The sequence below is a fragment of the Ascaphus truei genome, chromosome 7 (assembly GCF_040206685.1).
Source record: "Ascaphus truei isolate aAscTru1 chromosome 7, aAscTru1.hap1, whole genome shotgun sequence".
In the NCBI taxonomy this organism is placed as follows: domain Eukaryota; kingdom Metazoa; phylum Chordata; class Amphibia; order Anura; family Ascaphidae; genus Ascaphus; species Ascaphus truei.
Genome location: NC_134489.1, coordinates 83,770,692 through 83,787,690, shown reverse-complemented (window position 1 = coordinate 83,787,690; position 16,999 = coordinate 83,770,692). Strand labels below are relative to the sequence as shown.

Sequence of the window (16,999 nt, the reverse complement as noted above, 5' to 3'; positions counted from 1 at the left end):
GCAAGGTCCAAACCCCATATTTGGCGCCGACAGCAACATTGTAGTAATTCTTCTGTGTTTTGGCAAAATCACACAAGTGAGACTGGGCTGCAGGGCTGGGTTGCAGGGAACGTCAGGCTGTTTCAGAGGGAATCTGCGACTCAACCCTTTTGGAATGAGAGGGGGAGCAGCACAGAACTGCTAGCAGCAAAGGTCTCGGAATAAGGAGTTTCTACATCATCTGTAACACAGGAGGCCAATTCAGCACAAAGAATGCTATCTTTGAGGCCACGCTTCCTCCATAATATGTTCAGAGACCAAAAAAAAAACAAAACACTTTCTGCTGATAAAGAGTTTTGAAATGATTGGTGAAAACTTAACCTAAAGCATAGTATGGAATGAAACGCCCTTATATATGTAAATTGAACCATAGTGAGATGTGGACGTAAGTGAAACATTATCTTAGTAAGCAGGCATTCTAATTTAGTCTAACGAATACGAGGCGTGACCAACACTTTATAGTTTGGAGCTGAATGATCCCTTCAGTATAGGAGAGGGCTGCAACACAAAGTACTTTCCCTTACAATGCATTGCAAATCTCTATGGAAATTATAAGGATAAATATCTCGGCTCCTACGGCAAAGCATTCTGAAAAGACCGTGTTCGGAGAACTACAGGGCAAATCTATACAATTTTGTTGTTGCATCTACTTATTATTACATTAGAGATCTCTGTTTTAAGTATGTAGGGAATGTATAAAATCCTTTCCCATATATGTATAAAAGGAAGGGTTTGCTTCTTCCCACAGACCATCATAGCTCTTCTGGATAAAGATTTAATGCAAATTACACATTTTCTATGGAGAAGTTAAAAAATAAAGACACTGTTTTATTTATTAGTACATTGGTTGTTTGTTTTTTCTCAAAATCTGTTTTTAGCCTTTCACCTATAAATGTGTTGGTGGCACTAACAATATAATAGTGAAGCAATCTATCAAGATTCCCATAAGTCACAATAACTTGTTTCCCTGTCCACACCACCACGAATCCCATGTGCTTACTTACTCTTATCACTTAACAGGTATCTAACAGGTATGTAGCTCTCAACCTGTAAACCAATGTTTTTCAGCAAGGGCTCCTAGGAAGCCTGGGTTCGCAGGGTATCCCTAGGGGGTTTCCTTCATTTTCAGGTCCCTTGAAGAAATTACAATGCATCTGATCTCAGACGCGCTGTTAGAGAGGGTTGGGGTTCCACAGAATGTAACAATATAATTATAAGCTTCCTTACCCAAAAGGTTAGAAAGCCCTGCTGTAAACTAATATGTGAATAACATATTTCCAAATTTAGTGGATCTGGAGAAATTAAAAGGGTATATATACACTATTCTATCGAGGTACTGTACCTTTTTATTGGTGCCTTATTCGTAATAGCCAACACAAGCAGTAAACCGGATGAAGACACAGTTGAGGACATGCTCCAGGTGATGTAAATGTTCTCAAGCAAGACAGTCTCATGCAGGGATGGTTTTGTTATTCCCACCCCACCTCTCCTTGTGACTTCTAAATAACCTGGGGTCACAGTGTCATCTCTTTAATTGGTATCTACCAGCTGGAGGGTTAATGGGATATCAAAGTGGGGGAGGGGGAGAAAGGAGAAAGAATGCAAGGACATCATAAACATTGGTCTTTAAAGGAGCAGTCCAAACAATTATTTATGTAACACAGAATTGAAGCAGGGGATCTCCAGAAGTGAATCCCATTTCAGCTCCCCCTGCTTCAAGAGATAATTACCTCTGTAGGGGTGCCGGTAGCCGATCTGGCACATGGGCCAATAGGAAGCTGAACCTGAAGACGTCACAGCTTCCTATTGGCCCGCATGGCGTGGGAGCTTTGAAACGCCGCCATAATGTGAACCCTGGTAGCGTAGCGGCTACTGGCACATCCGGAAGTAAGGAGTCTCCCTGTATTCTGTCCCAGGCTCACTGTGGCAATTGAGTAGGATCAGGTAGCTAAACTTGTCTCCTTTTAAATGCACATGGAGTCCTTCTATTCTCTACAACTTTATTGGAAGGGGCATACAGAAAGTATAAAACAACTGGCAGGCAACATTTGTGGGGGGAGGGTAAAAAAAATAATGCTTTTCTGGTGGAACAGTGAAAGATATCAATGCTATTCTGGTGGAACAGTGAAAGATATCATATCTACTCACTATGGCTGCTGGTTGGAAAATAAAGCATATTTTCATGTGCAAGCAGGAACAAGTCATGAAGTATACCAACTAGCAGGGGGAAAATAGTCAAACCAACTCAGATATGAGCAGAGGGGGATTGCCAAGGCAAAAGGCTAGGAAGCCACAAGGGAAGCAACAATGTAGCAGCATTACACTGAAGAGTGATGGCTGCCTCAGAACAGGGAAACCCCTTACAGGTTCAGAACACCTTACTGTACTTCAATCATGTGTAAAAACAAAAACAACGCTTGGATTGCCGCTTTAAGTCAAGGACATAAGGTGCGCATGTGAATTCTAGAAATCCAGAATTCATATAAAAATTACTACAAAAAGCAAGAATTGTGATGTCAATTAGAATAAACTACTCGATTAGCAACTATCAACTGAGAAAAAAACGATCACCTATCAAATCTAAGACTATGTTTATTACAATAGGGAGAAGGAGCGGCTCAGAGAGTAAAGACACTTACACTCTAAACAATGACACTGGCCAGGGGTACTTTCCGGCATCCGCTTCTTGTGACCTTGGGCAAGTCACTTTATCTCCCTGTGCCTTAAGCACCAAAACATAGATTATAAATCATCTGGGCAGGGTCTGTGTCTAACAATCCTATGTGCTGAGTACCATGCACTATACTGTACTTGTGAAGCGCTTTGAGTCGCATTGGGAGAACAGCGCCATATGAAATAAAGTTATTAATACTGTACAGTATTATTACAATTCTGATTGTATTATGTAGCACAAAAATATATGGCCACTGAAAGTAAAATTTTAGCTTACATACTAGACCTGTTTAAGAGACAAACTGAAAGGGCTTTAGTGTTGTGCACATATCAGTACATTGCTGACTCTGAACTTTTAACCCCTTTGCTGCCAAAGATAAACTAAAAAGTAATCCCCAAGTTTAACGCTTCAACATTCCCGACCAAGTGTCCTGTTCCTTTGAGGTCATACGGAGATTACTAATGAAGCAATGACATTCAAATGGACCTTTTATGATATTTACCTAAATACCCTAAGCAGGTCAAATAATTAATGGTGTTAATTGAGTCTTGTCAACATGGCACTTCCCATGGGAGAAATGTTTAAGCACAAAGAAGGCATTGAAATCAGAATCAAGCTGTAAACCCGTTAATGTAAACTCTCTAAAAAGGTATCGGCCAACAACAGGCAGCAAGGGATACAAAGTTCTGGTTGGCTTCTGCAATTAAAAGGCAGCTATTTTGCAGTGGAAGACAGAGTATTAGGATAAGCAGTGGGCTAATGATAATGAAACGAACAATCAACAATCCAGTGCCTGCTGCTTGGCGTGACCCTAACAAGTCCATTTAATCCCCCTGTGGTCTATGCAGAGCAGTGTGTGGCTGGCCCACATGGCAGGGAAAGCTTTGAAAACAGATACATGAAAGAGTTCACGCTTCATGTTCCTGCTTTGTGTCATATGTATGTACACAGCGCTTCACAGCAGTAATACACGTGACATAATAATATAACACCTAATGGGAATAAGTACGTTAAAGCTGCAGTTCAGGCTCCCGTTTTATTTATTTTTTTATTTTTTACGTCAATAGTTTCAGTTGTGCAATCTCTACTTACCTAAAAAACTGCATAGCTGCCGGTCAATTCGTTCTCCGTCTATTGATTGGCAAAGTTTGGCGACATCTTTAAATATGGGGAATGTAAATCGTTGCTATAGGAACAAGCATGCTTGTTAAAATAGAATACAAGAAAATTGGTCTTTCAAAGTTGTTTTTTTTAAAACAGAAAATGCTAAAAGTAATTTTTCTTACTACAGAACTGATTTATTAAAAAAAACACACATGCAGGATATTGCCTGAACTGCAGCTTTAAGACATAAAAGTAACACTAGGAAAAGGAGTCCCTGCCCCGAAGAGCTTACAATCTAAGTATATCTTACCGTGCACCCCAAAACTGGTAGCATCTACCGGAGACTCTCACAGCCGCCACCAGTCTAAGTTCTTTCAAAACTAAAGCTGTCTCACATTTTAATCTGGTCTGTAACTGTTACATACACCTATAACTTTTGTTATCTTTAACTGTGCATGCAATGTCTTGTATATAATGTATAACCCTGTTCACTTATGTAACCATGTATTTGTAACCATGTATTATTTGTCATCTTAACTCTGTGCCCAGGACATACATGAAAACAAGAGGTAACTCTCAATGTATTACTTCCTGGGAAAACATTTGATAAATAAAAATAAATATCCTGCCAACTTATCAGTAATACAAACAATAAAAGTGAGTGATTATGGATGCCTTTTAAATAAAGGTTTATAAAACAAAAATGTTTACTTGTAATGCATAATTGGTTAATTTAAAAAATATACAATATTTGATGTCTGAATAATATTATTTTTATCTAGAAAAAAAACGTATTGCATAACAAAGCGGTTTAACTGAACATTGAATGTAATGCTGCTTTGATCCCTTTCCTTGCTATGCACTTGTGTGGTGACTAATGTGATCGTTTTGGAACATTTCAAGCATTAGTCCCAGGTACAATATTTTAGCCGTACGTATGAAATATATTTATTTAAAATGCTTTCCCATGAAATATGGACTACACACTTCTTGGATCAAAAACTGAGACAGAAAGGGCACTAAACAGAATGCACAGTTAAGACATTTTTAAAGTGAGAAAGTACAGAGAAAAATATGTGCGGAAGTGCTCAGGACTTTGAGGGAATCAGGCAAATCATTACAGAAACTTTATTGGGTAAAAAGCTAAGCATACCCACTCCAAATACATACACATGAAAAAGTTACAGGATTCCATCCTACCTTCACATCGAGTGAAGGATTATCTTTGTTATTGCACTGGACAACCAGTGCCAAACTTCAAGAAGCAAGCAACCTCTTCTGATGAATCTCTAGTTTGTACCGCAAAATGTGTCAGTTTGTTTGGACTGGGTCTATATTACTCTCAGCATTGAATACATTTTATACTTAGAGCAACACTTCAAGCCATATCCCACATGTGTTTTTTTTTTTGTTTTTTTATTAAATCAGTTCTGTACTATGAGACATTTTTAATGTTTCTAATGTAGGAAGCATTTCCAAAGTGACTGCCCCCTTCCCCTTCTGATGGGCTCTGGCTCTTGAGCCCCGCCTGCTCTCTAGCAGTGAACCAATTGTACCTAGTAACTGCCCAGTCAATCATATTCTAGGAACTACATTGCCCAGAATGCTGTGCAAGAACTGAATTAAATAACCCGGAGCAAGTAATCGATTACAAGAGAAAGGATCGATCTGCAGCTTAATCACTTGTCAGTGTGCAGATTGTATTGATGCACATATTGAATAGGAAAAAAAATTATATTTATTTAAATGGCAGCTTGAACTGCAGCTTTAATACATTTTTCACTTGTTTACTTTTCATAATCGCTCTAGCTGCTCAGTCTTCGACTAAAAGTCACCTGTGCTGAAGCAGCGATATTCTGAAAAACTGACCTGTTAGTGGCCCTTGAGGACTGGAGTTGGCTACCCCTTCTATAGTGCCAGGCAAAAAAAACTCTATACACTGTGAAAGGAAAATAACCTTACTTGATTACTTTCAGTTTTAGTCCTATTTTCATAGAAGATGGATTAAAGAAGGTACTGCATTTACATAGGAACAGGTAGATTTACAGTGAACATACTAAATAAAATATTGGAAGGCCCAAATATGATTGCTAGCTCTTTGGAGCAGGGACTCCTTTTCCGATTGTTACTTTTATGTCTGAAGCGCTTATTCCCATTATAAGTTATAATATTATGTCACGTGCATTACTGCTGCAAAGCGCCATGTACATGTTTTTTAATTAGGGTTACAAAAGAGTACACTTCAATTAATCCTCTACCACTTATACACGGGACGTAGGTGACACCTTATCATTCTATGAGTGCAGCACTAATGAGTTATATCAGCAAATACTTTCTTCCACTATTTCATTACCATTAGGGTTGCAGGTGGCTTCTCCAAAAATACTGGACACAATGGTGAAAGGTGCGACACGCTCGAGACACACGCTCGCGATACACACATACACATTTTTCTCCACTCCATGCTGTTTCCTCCTCTCCTTGGCCCCACCCTCAGGCTCTTCCTGATTTGCTGCATTACCCAGCAGTAGTCAAGAAGGATGGAGGGAGCTGCCAAGCCCCCTAGCAACAGCCCTGCTTTGAGAAATCCCACAGCCCCCCAAGCCGGTCAGGTCACTTTGTCCAGAGGTAATACGGCACACATACATGTTCAGCATTACCTCTAACTTTTTTACTGTACAGTGTGTCCAAATACAGGACCATTCGGTTCAATACTGGACACCTGGCAACCCTAATACCAGGCAGTGAAGAGGTTAAGAAAAAAAAGTTGCTCTTATGGTAAATTAACCCTTTCTGTATCCTGCATTGCATCCATGCAACCGTAAAGAGTGCTTTTATAAGGGGTAGGGTATGGAGCAGGTGGACCAACAGGGATACTAGTGCCAGGCCTTCAATAAGAGGAACTCTTACTTGCTGCAGTTTATTCACCCCCCCACCCCCCACTCTCCCCCTGTTTATCTGTACACAAATGCAATCATCTCCTCCTTACACTAAGGAAATTATAATGGGCTTAAGAGGGGCTGGATAATTGGCATCCCAGAGGTTACCTTTAGCATGTAACTGGTAAAGCAGAAAAGCAGGTTTTTGTTATCTTATTGATGCACAGAGAACAGAGGCCCATTGCACGGCTTCCTTTGATTTTGCTTAGAAGGAGCGCTGCATACAGCGCAGACTTCTACACTACTGTCTGTCTGTGCTGAAAGAACATGGTCAGTCAGAGGGTTTAACGGAACCAAAAAGATTAGCTGAAGGAATGATTTTAAACTTCAATACAATAAAACAAAATCCGTTTGAAATGATCTGCAGTACCAGTGATCTTTAGTAAGTTGTGATTTCAGTTGTCTCACCCATTAGGCACTTATCTGAAGTATGGTCCATACCAGGGTGGCCAACTCCCAGTGTCCTGGAACAGGACTGTTTCTTTTTCTGTTTCCCTTTGAAGCTCTGACTGCCAGCCTTCTCTATTTGGTTGTATGCTTTCCCTGCATCTGTAACTCCCAGTGCATGTGGAAATTGCTACATTTTAGATACATTCCCCTCTCCAGACTGCCAGAAGTTGGTTGCCCTGACAAGCTCTCAAGTCCTCCTAGCTAGTGGATTTTCCCAACTCCCATGTCTGTTTTCACAGTTAGTGAAGTCCTGTTACTGTTCCTTTGTGTCAGTAATATCACACTTCCTTTTATCCATTTGCAGCCAGAGTGAGTACACATTTGTTCTATCTACTCCCTTGCAAGGCAATCCGTTTTGACCTTCCCCCCATACCAAAGCACCTTCACCTAGAGATACACTCTCACCATACAATACCATCTACAAGTACCTTTGATTTCTGTGACTTCCCCAATAAAGTAAAGAAAATATAAAAGGTCTTGGTGTGCTTTCAAAAGGGGACGAGTTCCGCTACCTGGCCTCATTCATATCCGACCTACATAACCCTGTGGGTTCCAGAATATCCAGTCCTCAAGGGCCAGCAACAGGTAAGATTTTAAAGATATCCCTGCTTTAGCACAGGTGATTGAGCCATCTTTGCTGAAGCAGGTATATACTTAAAACCTGACCTGTTATGCCCCTTGAGGACTGGAGTGGGCCACCCCTGTTCCATTCCGTTTTGTTTCTCACAATACTAAGTTACTCTATTTGCTCAATATGAGTCACTACTTCCCTTTCCTGCCTTTATTCCATTGAGAAGCAGCTAAACCAATGTATACATGTAAACCTGGCTGTGTTACTTGGATGCATATGTGGAAACTAAATGCTGAAAATATTCATTCAAGAAATTAATTGTGGACTATTCACCAGAAATCTACACAGCAGGGCACGTTTACTTAATAATAAGGCAGCACATTTACTCTGTGGCATCATTTAAATGTCCCTCTTTTCCAAAAACCCCATAGGGTGTTCATTTGAAAGCTCTTACCCCAAGAGATATAACAATGAGGGTATTGGAAGAGGTGTCATCAGGAATGACAGGGGTATACTAACAAGCAAACCAAGCCATCCAAAATAACTGCCAATTACAATAATAAAATTGAACAGTCAAAAAAGGGAAGCGTGGTACAGCCCTAATCATTTTCTATACGGCCAGCTCTATTGAATGGTGCCAAGAGTCACAGAATTTGACTTCTGCCCAAGCAGGGAAAATATGTTCCATGGCATAAAATGTTCAAGCGTACATACTGTATCTTAGACCAGGAGTGGCCAACTCCAGTCCAGTCGTTGACTGAGCCACCTGTGGTGAAGCAGGGATATCCATAAAGCCTGGCCTGTTGGTAGCCCTTGAGGTCTGAAGTTGGCAACCCCTGTCTTCAGGGGCAGAAAGGGCCATTGGGACACTGGGCAAATGCCCAGTGGGTCCATGGGCTGGTGCTGCGCTATGCGTCATGGTTACTGAGACCCCACGCTCTTCCCCACATCAAGGAAACCGATCGTCGGAGAAAAGAGTGGGGCCTATTTACGAGAGCAGCCCTCCTCCCGCGACGCTGCATCATCATGGCGACATGTTGCCATGACAACACGCTGTCACGTGATGCAGCAACTTCCTGGCGCCGCGATGGAGGGTAAGTGAAATGCCTGGGCTACATTTTACTTCCAATCCGCCCCTGCCCGACTTAAACTCTTGTTGAAACGTACTGGTACTGTGAGTCAGACTGCAGAGATCCTAATTGGATTCGATAGAGCAATCTAATTGAGAGCTCAGCCCATGCCTTGTAAGAAAAAGAAACAATTTCTTGCATGCTGTAGATTGTGCTGTAACTACAAGTTATTACTGTATACAGCTACTCATGACACTCTCACAGCCTTTTAAATATCCACACCTTAAATGTAATCTTGGCAATGTAGCGTAAACACCAGACAATTCCACTTGGGCAGGAATTGCATACTTGCATCTCAAAGGGGCCACACAGATGATTTATGGAACAAACATGCTGTTTAAGTATGTTCGACATTTAGCCAGAATCACTGGATTTATTTCCAAATTCTGACACTTTTTAAAAGTTTGGACAAGTGGATAAAGGCACAGTTGTAAACTTCTATTTAGTTCTGAATTCCGACCTCACTTGAACAAAAATAAACACATTTATATCTTGAATGTTAAGTTTATCAGGTATTGTCAGTTCAAAAAACAGCGCTTCACAACATGATGATGTGTTCCAAATGTTTCTTATTTCTAAATACAAGATGCCTTATAATTACAGAGTCAGATTTCATTTTTGAAACGGTTCCAATCTTCTTTGCTGAAACACAGACAACACAGAAACAAAGTATCCGGCTGCTCCTCCTTCTCTTACCGTGCACCCCAAAACTGGAACAATCTACCGGAGACTCTCACTTCCGCCACCAGTCTAAATTCTTTCAAAACTAAAGCTGTCTCACATTTTAATCTAGCCTGTAACTGTTACATACGCCTATTATATATATATATATATATATCTCTTACTGTGCATGCAATATCTTGTATATAATGTATAACCCTGTTCACTTAATGTAACTATGGATTTGTTACCATGTATTTGTCATAATAACTCTGTGCCCAGGACATACAGTACTTGAAAACGAGAGGTAACTCTCAATGTACAACTTCCTGGTAAAACATTTTATAAATAAACTTTGGGAAGACATACATTTACAGTATATTTAACAAAATACCAGAATCATGTAAAAACAACTATTTAGTTATTCCAATTCTACCAGTTTAATATATGTGATTGGTCATCTCATATTTACAATCTGTGCAATGGCCCAAGTCGGTTTCACTGTACTCAAAATTGAAGTGTAACTTTATTGGAAGTGTACCACATTCTCCCCCCTTCATCCCCTTTCTTTTCTGTACCTCATCCCAATTTCCCCTTGTGTATTTTTGGAAAAATGTTAAACATTTTCAACAAATAAACACTTAAAAAAAATAAAAAAGTTGTAAAAAAGTACTTGAGTACTTTCATTTTTCACTGGCGGTATCAGAAATCCTGCACTGTATCGATTTATAAATCAGTGAGCACAGTGGTATTCACACTGCTCCTTTCCCTTCCTTTCTGTAACTATTTGCACATCCCGCTTTTGCTAAAGGAATACATTTTGCTTCCATTCTCTTAATCCACACTGCAGTCCACTCTAGAGCAGGGACTGGGGCCTCCACAGAGGAAATGCCGCCAGCTAAAAACACAGGAAGTAATCAAGACCACAAGAGACATATACTCCAAAATATGTGTTTTAAGAGTTTTGGAGCTGGGGGAAGGAAACGATGCCCGATTATTCACTGGGCGTTTCATTGTTTCAGCAAGACGCCCCACCCTCTCCTTTAGAAACCTAGATATGTTGAGTAACTGCATTGTGAAAGTTGCAGAGCTGACCTTTCTGAGAGCACAGACTTTCGTTTCCTAAAAAAAAAAAATGCTTATGCTTTATGACAGTTTGAAACAAAGATGGAAGTCCGTATCTTCCAGAAGCAAATAAACTATGAACGGGTTTCACACCACGTATACACTTTCCTGTTTCATTTGCCTAAAATGTAGAAGGGACGGTTACATTCCCTAAGGCAGGGCTTCTCAACTCCCGTCCTCAAGAACCCCCCCCCCCCCCCAACAGGTCAGATTTTCAGTGACTCTCTGCTTCAGCACAAGAGGCTCAAGCAGTGGCTAGACTGGACCACCTGTGCTGAAGCTGAGATATCATTAAAACCTGACTTTTGGGGCGTGGAAGGGAGGGCGTGGGGGGGGGGTGGGGTGGCAGGGTTTTGAGAACCTCTGCCCCAAGACCTAAAATATTAGCTAAAATTTTCTACAGTTCTACATCTTAGAAAAAATAATTGCTGGAGAGTAAACCAAAATAATCATTGTATAAATTAATTTGTGGGGGTTTTGTTTCAATAAAACAGATTTGTATTCACTTTTCTAAGTAATAATCGTGTGGTTTTTTTATAGCTATAAAAGATTTTTTTTTATAAGAATGCTTTTCCTCGTTTTATAAGATTTGTACAATTTATGTTCCCATATATATACTGTAGCATTATATTCCACAGTATGTTCACATTCAGATCAATGGGTAGGGCAACACTTATTCAGTATGTAGTATGGATTGATGTGTAGAGCGCCAGTGCATCAGAAAGACAAGTCCTTAGTGTATTCGTAACATCTGCAGTTGAGAAGCTCCCAATAATCTGTATAACACAATAAAGTTACCCTAATAGGGTTTAAGGGACTAGCACTTAATGCCACAGGCACCAATAAAGAATCGTACAATAAATGTCCCATATAGTGAGAATGAAGGGGTATGGCAACCCACAGGTATAACTCACTTTTCAATTGCAGAATCCAGGGGAGTTTTCTTCAGCAGGAATATATAGCGTGCAGTCCACCAGTAACAGGAGCAGGAACAGGAGGAAAAACGGCAGTGCACTGCCAAGAAAACCAGGAGGAGGCTCACGGCAGCAGAAGCAAAGATTTATTTATGCCATAAAAAGATTGGACAAAGGTCCCCACTAGCCCCAACAAGTAACCACCTACGCGTTTCGGGCTCTATGCGAAAGGGCATAGAGCCCGAAACGCGTAGGTGGTTACTTGTTGGGGCTAGGGGGGACCTTTGTCCAATCTTTTTATGGCATAAATAAATCTTTGCTTCTGCTGCCGTGAGCCTCCTCCTGGTTTTCTTGGCAGTGCACTGCCGTTTTTTCTCCTGTAGTATGGATTGGTTGAAGGTGACCAAATGTGTCCCAATATTGTTATATTCTGAAAGGTAACAATGCACTTTCAAAATGCTTCCACCTAGTACATGGGTAGCCAACACCAGTCCTCAAAGGCTATCAATTGGGCAGGTTTTCAGGATATCCCTGCTTCAGCACAGGTGTCTCAGAGGCTGATTGAGCCATCTGTGCTGAAACAGGGATATCCTGTAAACCTGACCTGTTGGTAGCTCGAGGACTGGAGTTGTCTGTCCCTGATCTAGTACATACTGAGCACGTAACCCAAGTGTACCCAAGTGTACAGTACCATTTACCTAAAAACACCATTGAATGGTTATAGGTTTCTATGTTTAAATCTGTTTACCCATCTTACCCTTACAGAGCCTAATGCAAGGCAATGAAGTAAAAATACTTTGGCAAAATCATCTGCTGGGTGGTTAGCAGCTAACTTGGAAGTGTTAATGAGTTGCTTGCACTCAATAATTATGAACCAACCAGGTCACCTTTGAAACTAAAAATGCCCCGTGATTTACAATTGGATTACTACCTGCCATCATGCTGCAGGTAATAACAACAACATTCTGCTGACTGCTCAGAGAAGAGTTATTTTGCAAAAGGATTATTTGAATCACTTAAATAATTCTTCGTGTGCATATTTATCAGAGTAATTGAGTGACAAATGAAGTGTTTTATTTGCTCTGCTGGACATGTCCTGGGATTAGCACCCAGTACATCAGTTAATGGAGAAAAAAAAATGCTACTCTGCTATGCTTTCTCAGACATGGAAGTGAAGGTGTTTATAGGAAGGAAATTCACATGGTGTACAATACTTCCCATGTAGCAATGAGGGTTTCTAACATTCCTGATTTCATATTCAGAACCTGCTGAGAAGCACAAACCTGCTTTGACATAATGAACACAGCCTATCCAAGCAGCCGGAGACAAACATTATATCGCTACAATATCACATAACCAAGAAACCCTACCTTTTGTATGATACTGTATGTGCTTGTACGGTACAGATCTACATGATATAGTACAGGAGTGCTCAACTCCAGTCCTCAAGCCCACCCCTCCCCCCGCTTTTGCTTCTGCGCCCATCCGCCTTTCCTCCACTGGTGCTGGCGCCCCAACCTTAAAGCGCCAAGACGCCGCGGGGTCATGTGACGTCACATCACGTGACCCGCCGCGTCATGACGTGTGTGTGACGTCACATGACCCCGCCACGTCATTAGACGCCGCGTTACCATGGAGCTCTGATGCCGGCAGAGTCAAGGTAAGTTTAGAGTTGCGGAGGCCTGACGCGATCCCCCGGTATTTAAATAAAATGCCTTTGGGAAGAGCGCGGGCCTCTGAAACGCCGTGCCCCCACACAAAAATCTCGGGCCCCCTTGCTCTTTCACAAACCATTGACATGTCATATAAAGCTCATCAATATTTGAATGAGGGATAACAAAAATGTACCGTTCTGTACTATTAAGGGTTTTTAAATTAAAGTGCTTCACAATTGTCTAAATTGTTTGAGGCCAAAGAATGACGTGTCTGAAGGTTGTGTTATGTCGGTTTTAATGCCGATGTAGACGTGTTTGCATACCGGACATTTTCAGAAACTTACTCTAAGGAGAAGGAGCGGCTCAGTGAGTAAAGACACTGACTTGCACGAAGTTTGATGTATTCGCAATCCAGGGGGAGCATAAAGGGGAAATAAAACAAGACATCTAAGTGCAGACAGTATAATAAAGTGAATAAGATCTGTAGCATTCTTGGCTCCTATGTGCAGCCTACTCACAGGATCTCAGTAACAAATGGGCAACAAAGAGCAGTGTTGGATAACAGGAGGAACTTCAGGCTCACGAAGTTTGAAGCAGGGGAACCTGCATCAATTCCCGGTGTTGGCTCCTTGTGACCTTGGGTAAGTTACTTTTATCTCCTGGTGCCTCAGGGACCAAAAAAAACCATAGATTGTAAGCTCCACGGCGCAGGGACCTCTGCCTGCAAAATGTCTCTGTAAAGCGCTACGTAAAACTAGCAGCGCTATACAAGAACATGCAATTATGTAACATTCGGTGTTCTTTATATACCAGAAGTGAAAGAAATGCAGAGATTATTGCAGGTATTGTAACTCAGGGGTGCACAATCTTTCCCTGCTGCACCCCCCCCCCTATCTGCTTCCCTCCCTTACCTTGTCTCCGGCACTCGGCGTCAATGACCCCACTGCGTCATTTGACACCGTGTTGCCGAAGACAAGGTAAGTGAAGTTGCAGAGGCCTCACGCAATCCCCCAACATTAACTTAAATGCCTTGGGGAAGAGTGCGGGGCCACTGCAACCACCGCCCCCCCCCCCTGAAAAATCTTGCACCCCCCAGTTTGCGCACCCCTGTTGTTCCCGCTGTTGTAACCCACTGTTCAATTGATATCAATAGTAGGTTAAAGGACTTTGCTGAGTATTTTAAGGAAAAGGTGGAATCCATATGTCAGAGCATCCATTCTGTATCCTCCTCCCATCCTACACCTCTTCCTAATTGTCTTCCTGCCTTCCTCAACTATTTTTCCGCTGTCACAGAAGAGGATGTATCGTTGCCCTCTTGATCCCATTTCTCCCATCTTCTAAAACCTCTTGCTCCTACTCTAATCCCCACGCTCACACACATTTTTAACTCCTCCCTCTACTCTGGTACCTTTCCCTCCACCTTCAAGCATGCAACAGTTATTCCATTACTCAAAAAACAGCAAGCTTGACCCTACCTGTCTTTCTAACTATAGACCTGTCTCCCTCCTGCTTTTTGCCTCTAAACTCCTTGAACGTCTTGTATTCTCTCACTTGCTCTATTTTCTCACCACCTATTCTCTCCTAGACCCTCTACAATCTGGCTTTCGCACTGTTCACTCCACTGAAACAGACTTCACTAACATAACTAATGATCTCCATACTGCCAAAGACAGAGGTTATTACACTCTGCTCATATTACTCGAAATCTCTGCAACATTTGATATTGTAGACCACCCTTTTCTCCTTCACATTCTCCATACTCTTGGTATTCGTAACAAAGCTCTTTCCTGGATCTCCTCTTACCTCTCCCATCGTACTTTCAGCGTACTTTTGCCAACACCTCCTCCTCTATCGATCTCTCTGTGGGGGTACCCCAGGGCTCTGTCCAGGGATCTCTCCTTTTTCTCTGTACCCACTCTCTCTAGGTGACCTAGTCACAGTTCTTGGGTTCAAATATCACCTCTATGCTGATGACACAAATTTAATTTTCAACCTCTGACCTGACACCTGCTGTACAGACCAAAGTTTCTGAATGTCTCTCTGCTATATCATCCTGGATGGCCCTCTGCCAACTTAAACTTAATATGTCAAAAACGGAGCCCCTCATATTTCCTTCCAAACATGGCACTACTATCTCCTTCCACATTAGTGTTGGAAGCACTATCATACACCCAGAAGCACACTCACACTGCCTAGGGGTCACATTCTACTTCTCTCTCTCATTCTCCTCTCATATTAAAAAGGTAGCTAAAACTGGTCGTTTTTTCCACCGCAATATTAAAGATACGCCCTTTCCTCGACTGCTAAAATGATGACACAGGCCTTCATTCTCTCCAGTCTTGATTACTGTAGCCTCCTGCTGTCCAGCCTTCCTGCCTCTCACCTGTCTCCCCTACAATCTATCCTAAACGCTGCTGCCAGAATCAATCTACTCTTTCCTAAAGTAGCGTCTCCCCTGCTGAAATCCCTCTCCTATCAAATCCCGTATCACAAACTCAATTCTCCTCACTTTTAAAGCTTTACACTCTACTGCCCCTCCTTACATCTCAGCCCTAATTTCTCACTATATACCATCCCAACTGTTGCGTTCTGCTCAAGGATGTCTTCTCTCTACCCCTTTTGTATCTAAAGCCCTCTCCCGCCTTAAACCTTTCTCACTGCCCCACAGCTCTGGAATGCCCTTCCCCTCAATATCGGAGTAGCACCCTCTCTATCTACCTTTAAGACACACTTGCATAACGAAGCATACGAGTAGTTACGTGGCTGATACTTTAGACCTCATACATCAACCTTGGCCCCTTACAGACGCACTTACCAGAACGCCCTCCTACTGTCGCTGTACGTTCTTCCTACCTACCAATTAGATTGTAAGCTCTTTGGAGCAGGGACTCCTTTCCCTAAAAGTTACTTTTATGTCTTTAGTACTTCTTCCCATTATGTGTTATTTGTAGTATTTGTTATTTATATGATTGTCACGTGTATTACTACTGTGAAGCGCTATGTACATTAATGGCGCTATATAAATAAAGACATATATACATACATCTCACAGTTTATACTAATATACTGAATGATTCACTCCAGCAGGAATTGTTTTTCAGCTTATAAAACTAGAACACAGTAGGATCATTACTTTTAAAATGAAACCTTAAAATAAAAATAAATCAATTTAGATTTGCAAGTTAAGGAAAGTCGCTAGTAGATTTTCTCAACATGCACATATTACTAACAGGCCTAAAGCTAAGACTGCATTGAAATTTATGGCAACAGAACTATTAACGTGAACAGAAGTAATATGATGAATTAATTATAGTGCTTAATGTTCCATCTATTTTGCTAGTACATGACATTTAAAAAACAGAAACCTGTATTAGTAGAGGTTAACATTTCAGAGAAAATAAAATAACACAAAGTAAATTTAATATAAAATCAGAATGACATGCACCATACGAGAATGCTAAGATTTGGTGTAAAGAAAATGACTCGAGAAAACCTTTTCATCTCGTGTCAATGTGGAAAGATGGAGAGCACCTCTTGTATTCCATATGTGTCACCTTATAATTGTGTGCGTGTCAGTAGTTAGGGCAGGGGTGCTTATCTCCAGTCCTCAAGGACCCCCTCCACCCCAACAGGTCAAGTTTTCAGGATATCCCTGCTTCAGCACAGGTGGCTCAATCAGTGGCTCAGTCTTCGACCTGACCTGTTTGTGGGATGTGGGGGGGGGGGGGGGTGGGGGGG

General features: G+C 41.5%; 1 protein-coding gene across 9 annotated transcripts in view; it reads right to left on the bottom strand.

Moving 5' to 3' along the window:
- The window catches only part of RBMS1 (RNA binding motif single stranded interacting protein 1), a 207,456-nt gene that overhangs the window by 138,904 nt on the left and 51,553 nt on the right, over positions 1–16,999 (bottom strand). The window contains exon 1 of one of the 9 annotated variants that reach the window (XM_075609258.1): positions 1–233. This exon is cut by the window's left edge and continues 27 nt beyond it. The exons of the other annotated variants lie outside the window; for them this stretch is intronic. Coding sequence (XP_075465373.1) covers positions 1–39 — 39 coding nt within the window. The 5' untranslated portion in view covers positions 40–233. Of the gene's footprint in view, positions 234–16,999 lie in introns of those variants that run through there. 9 annotated transcript variants of the gene reach the window in all.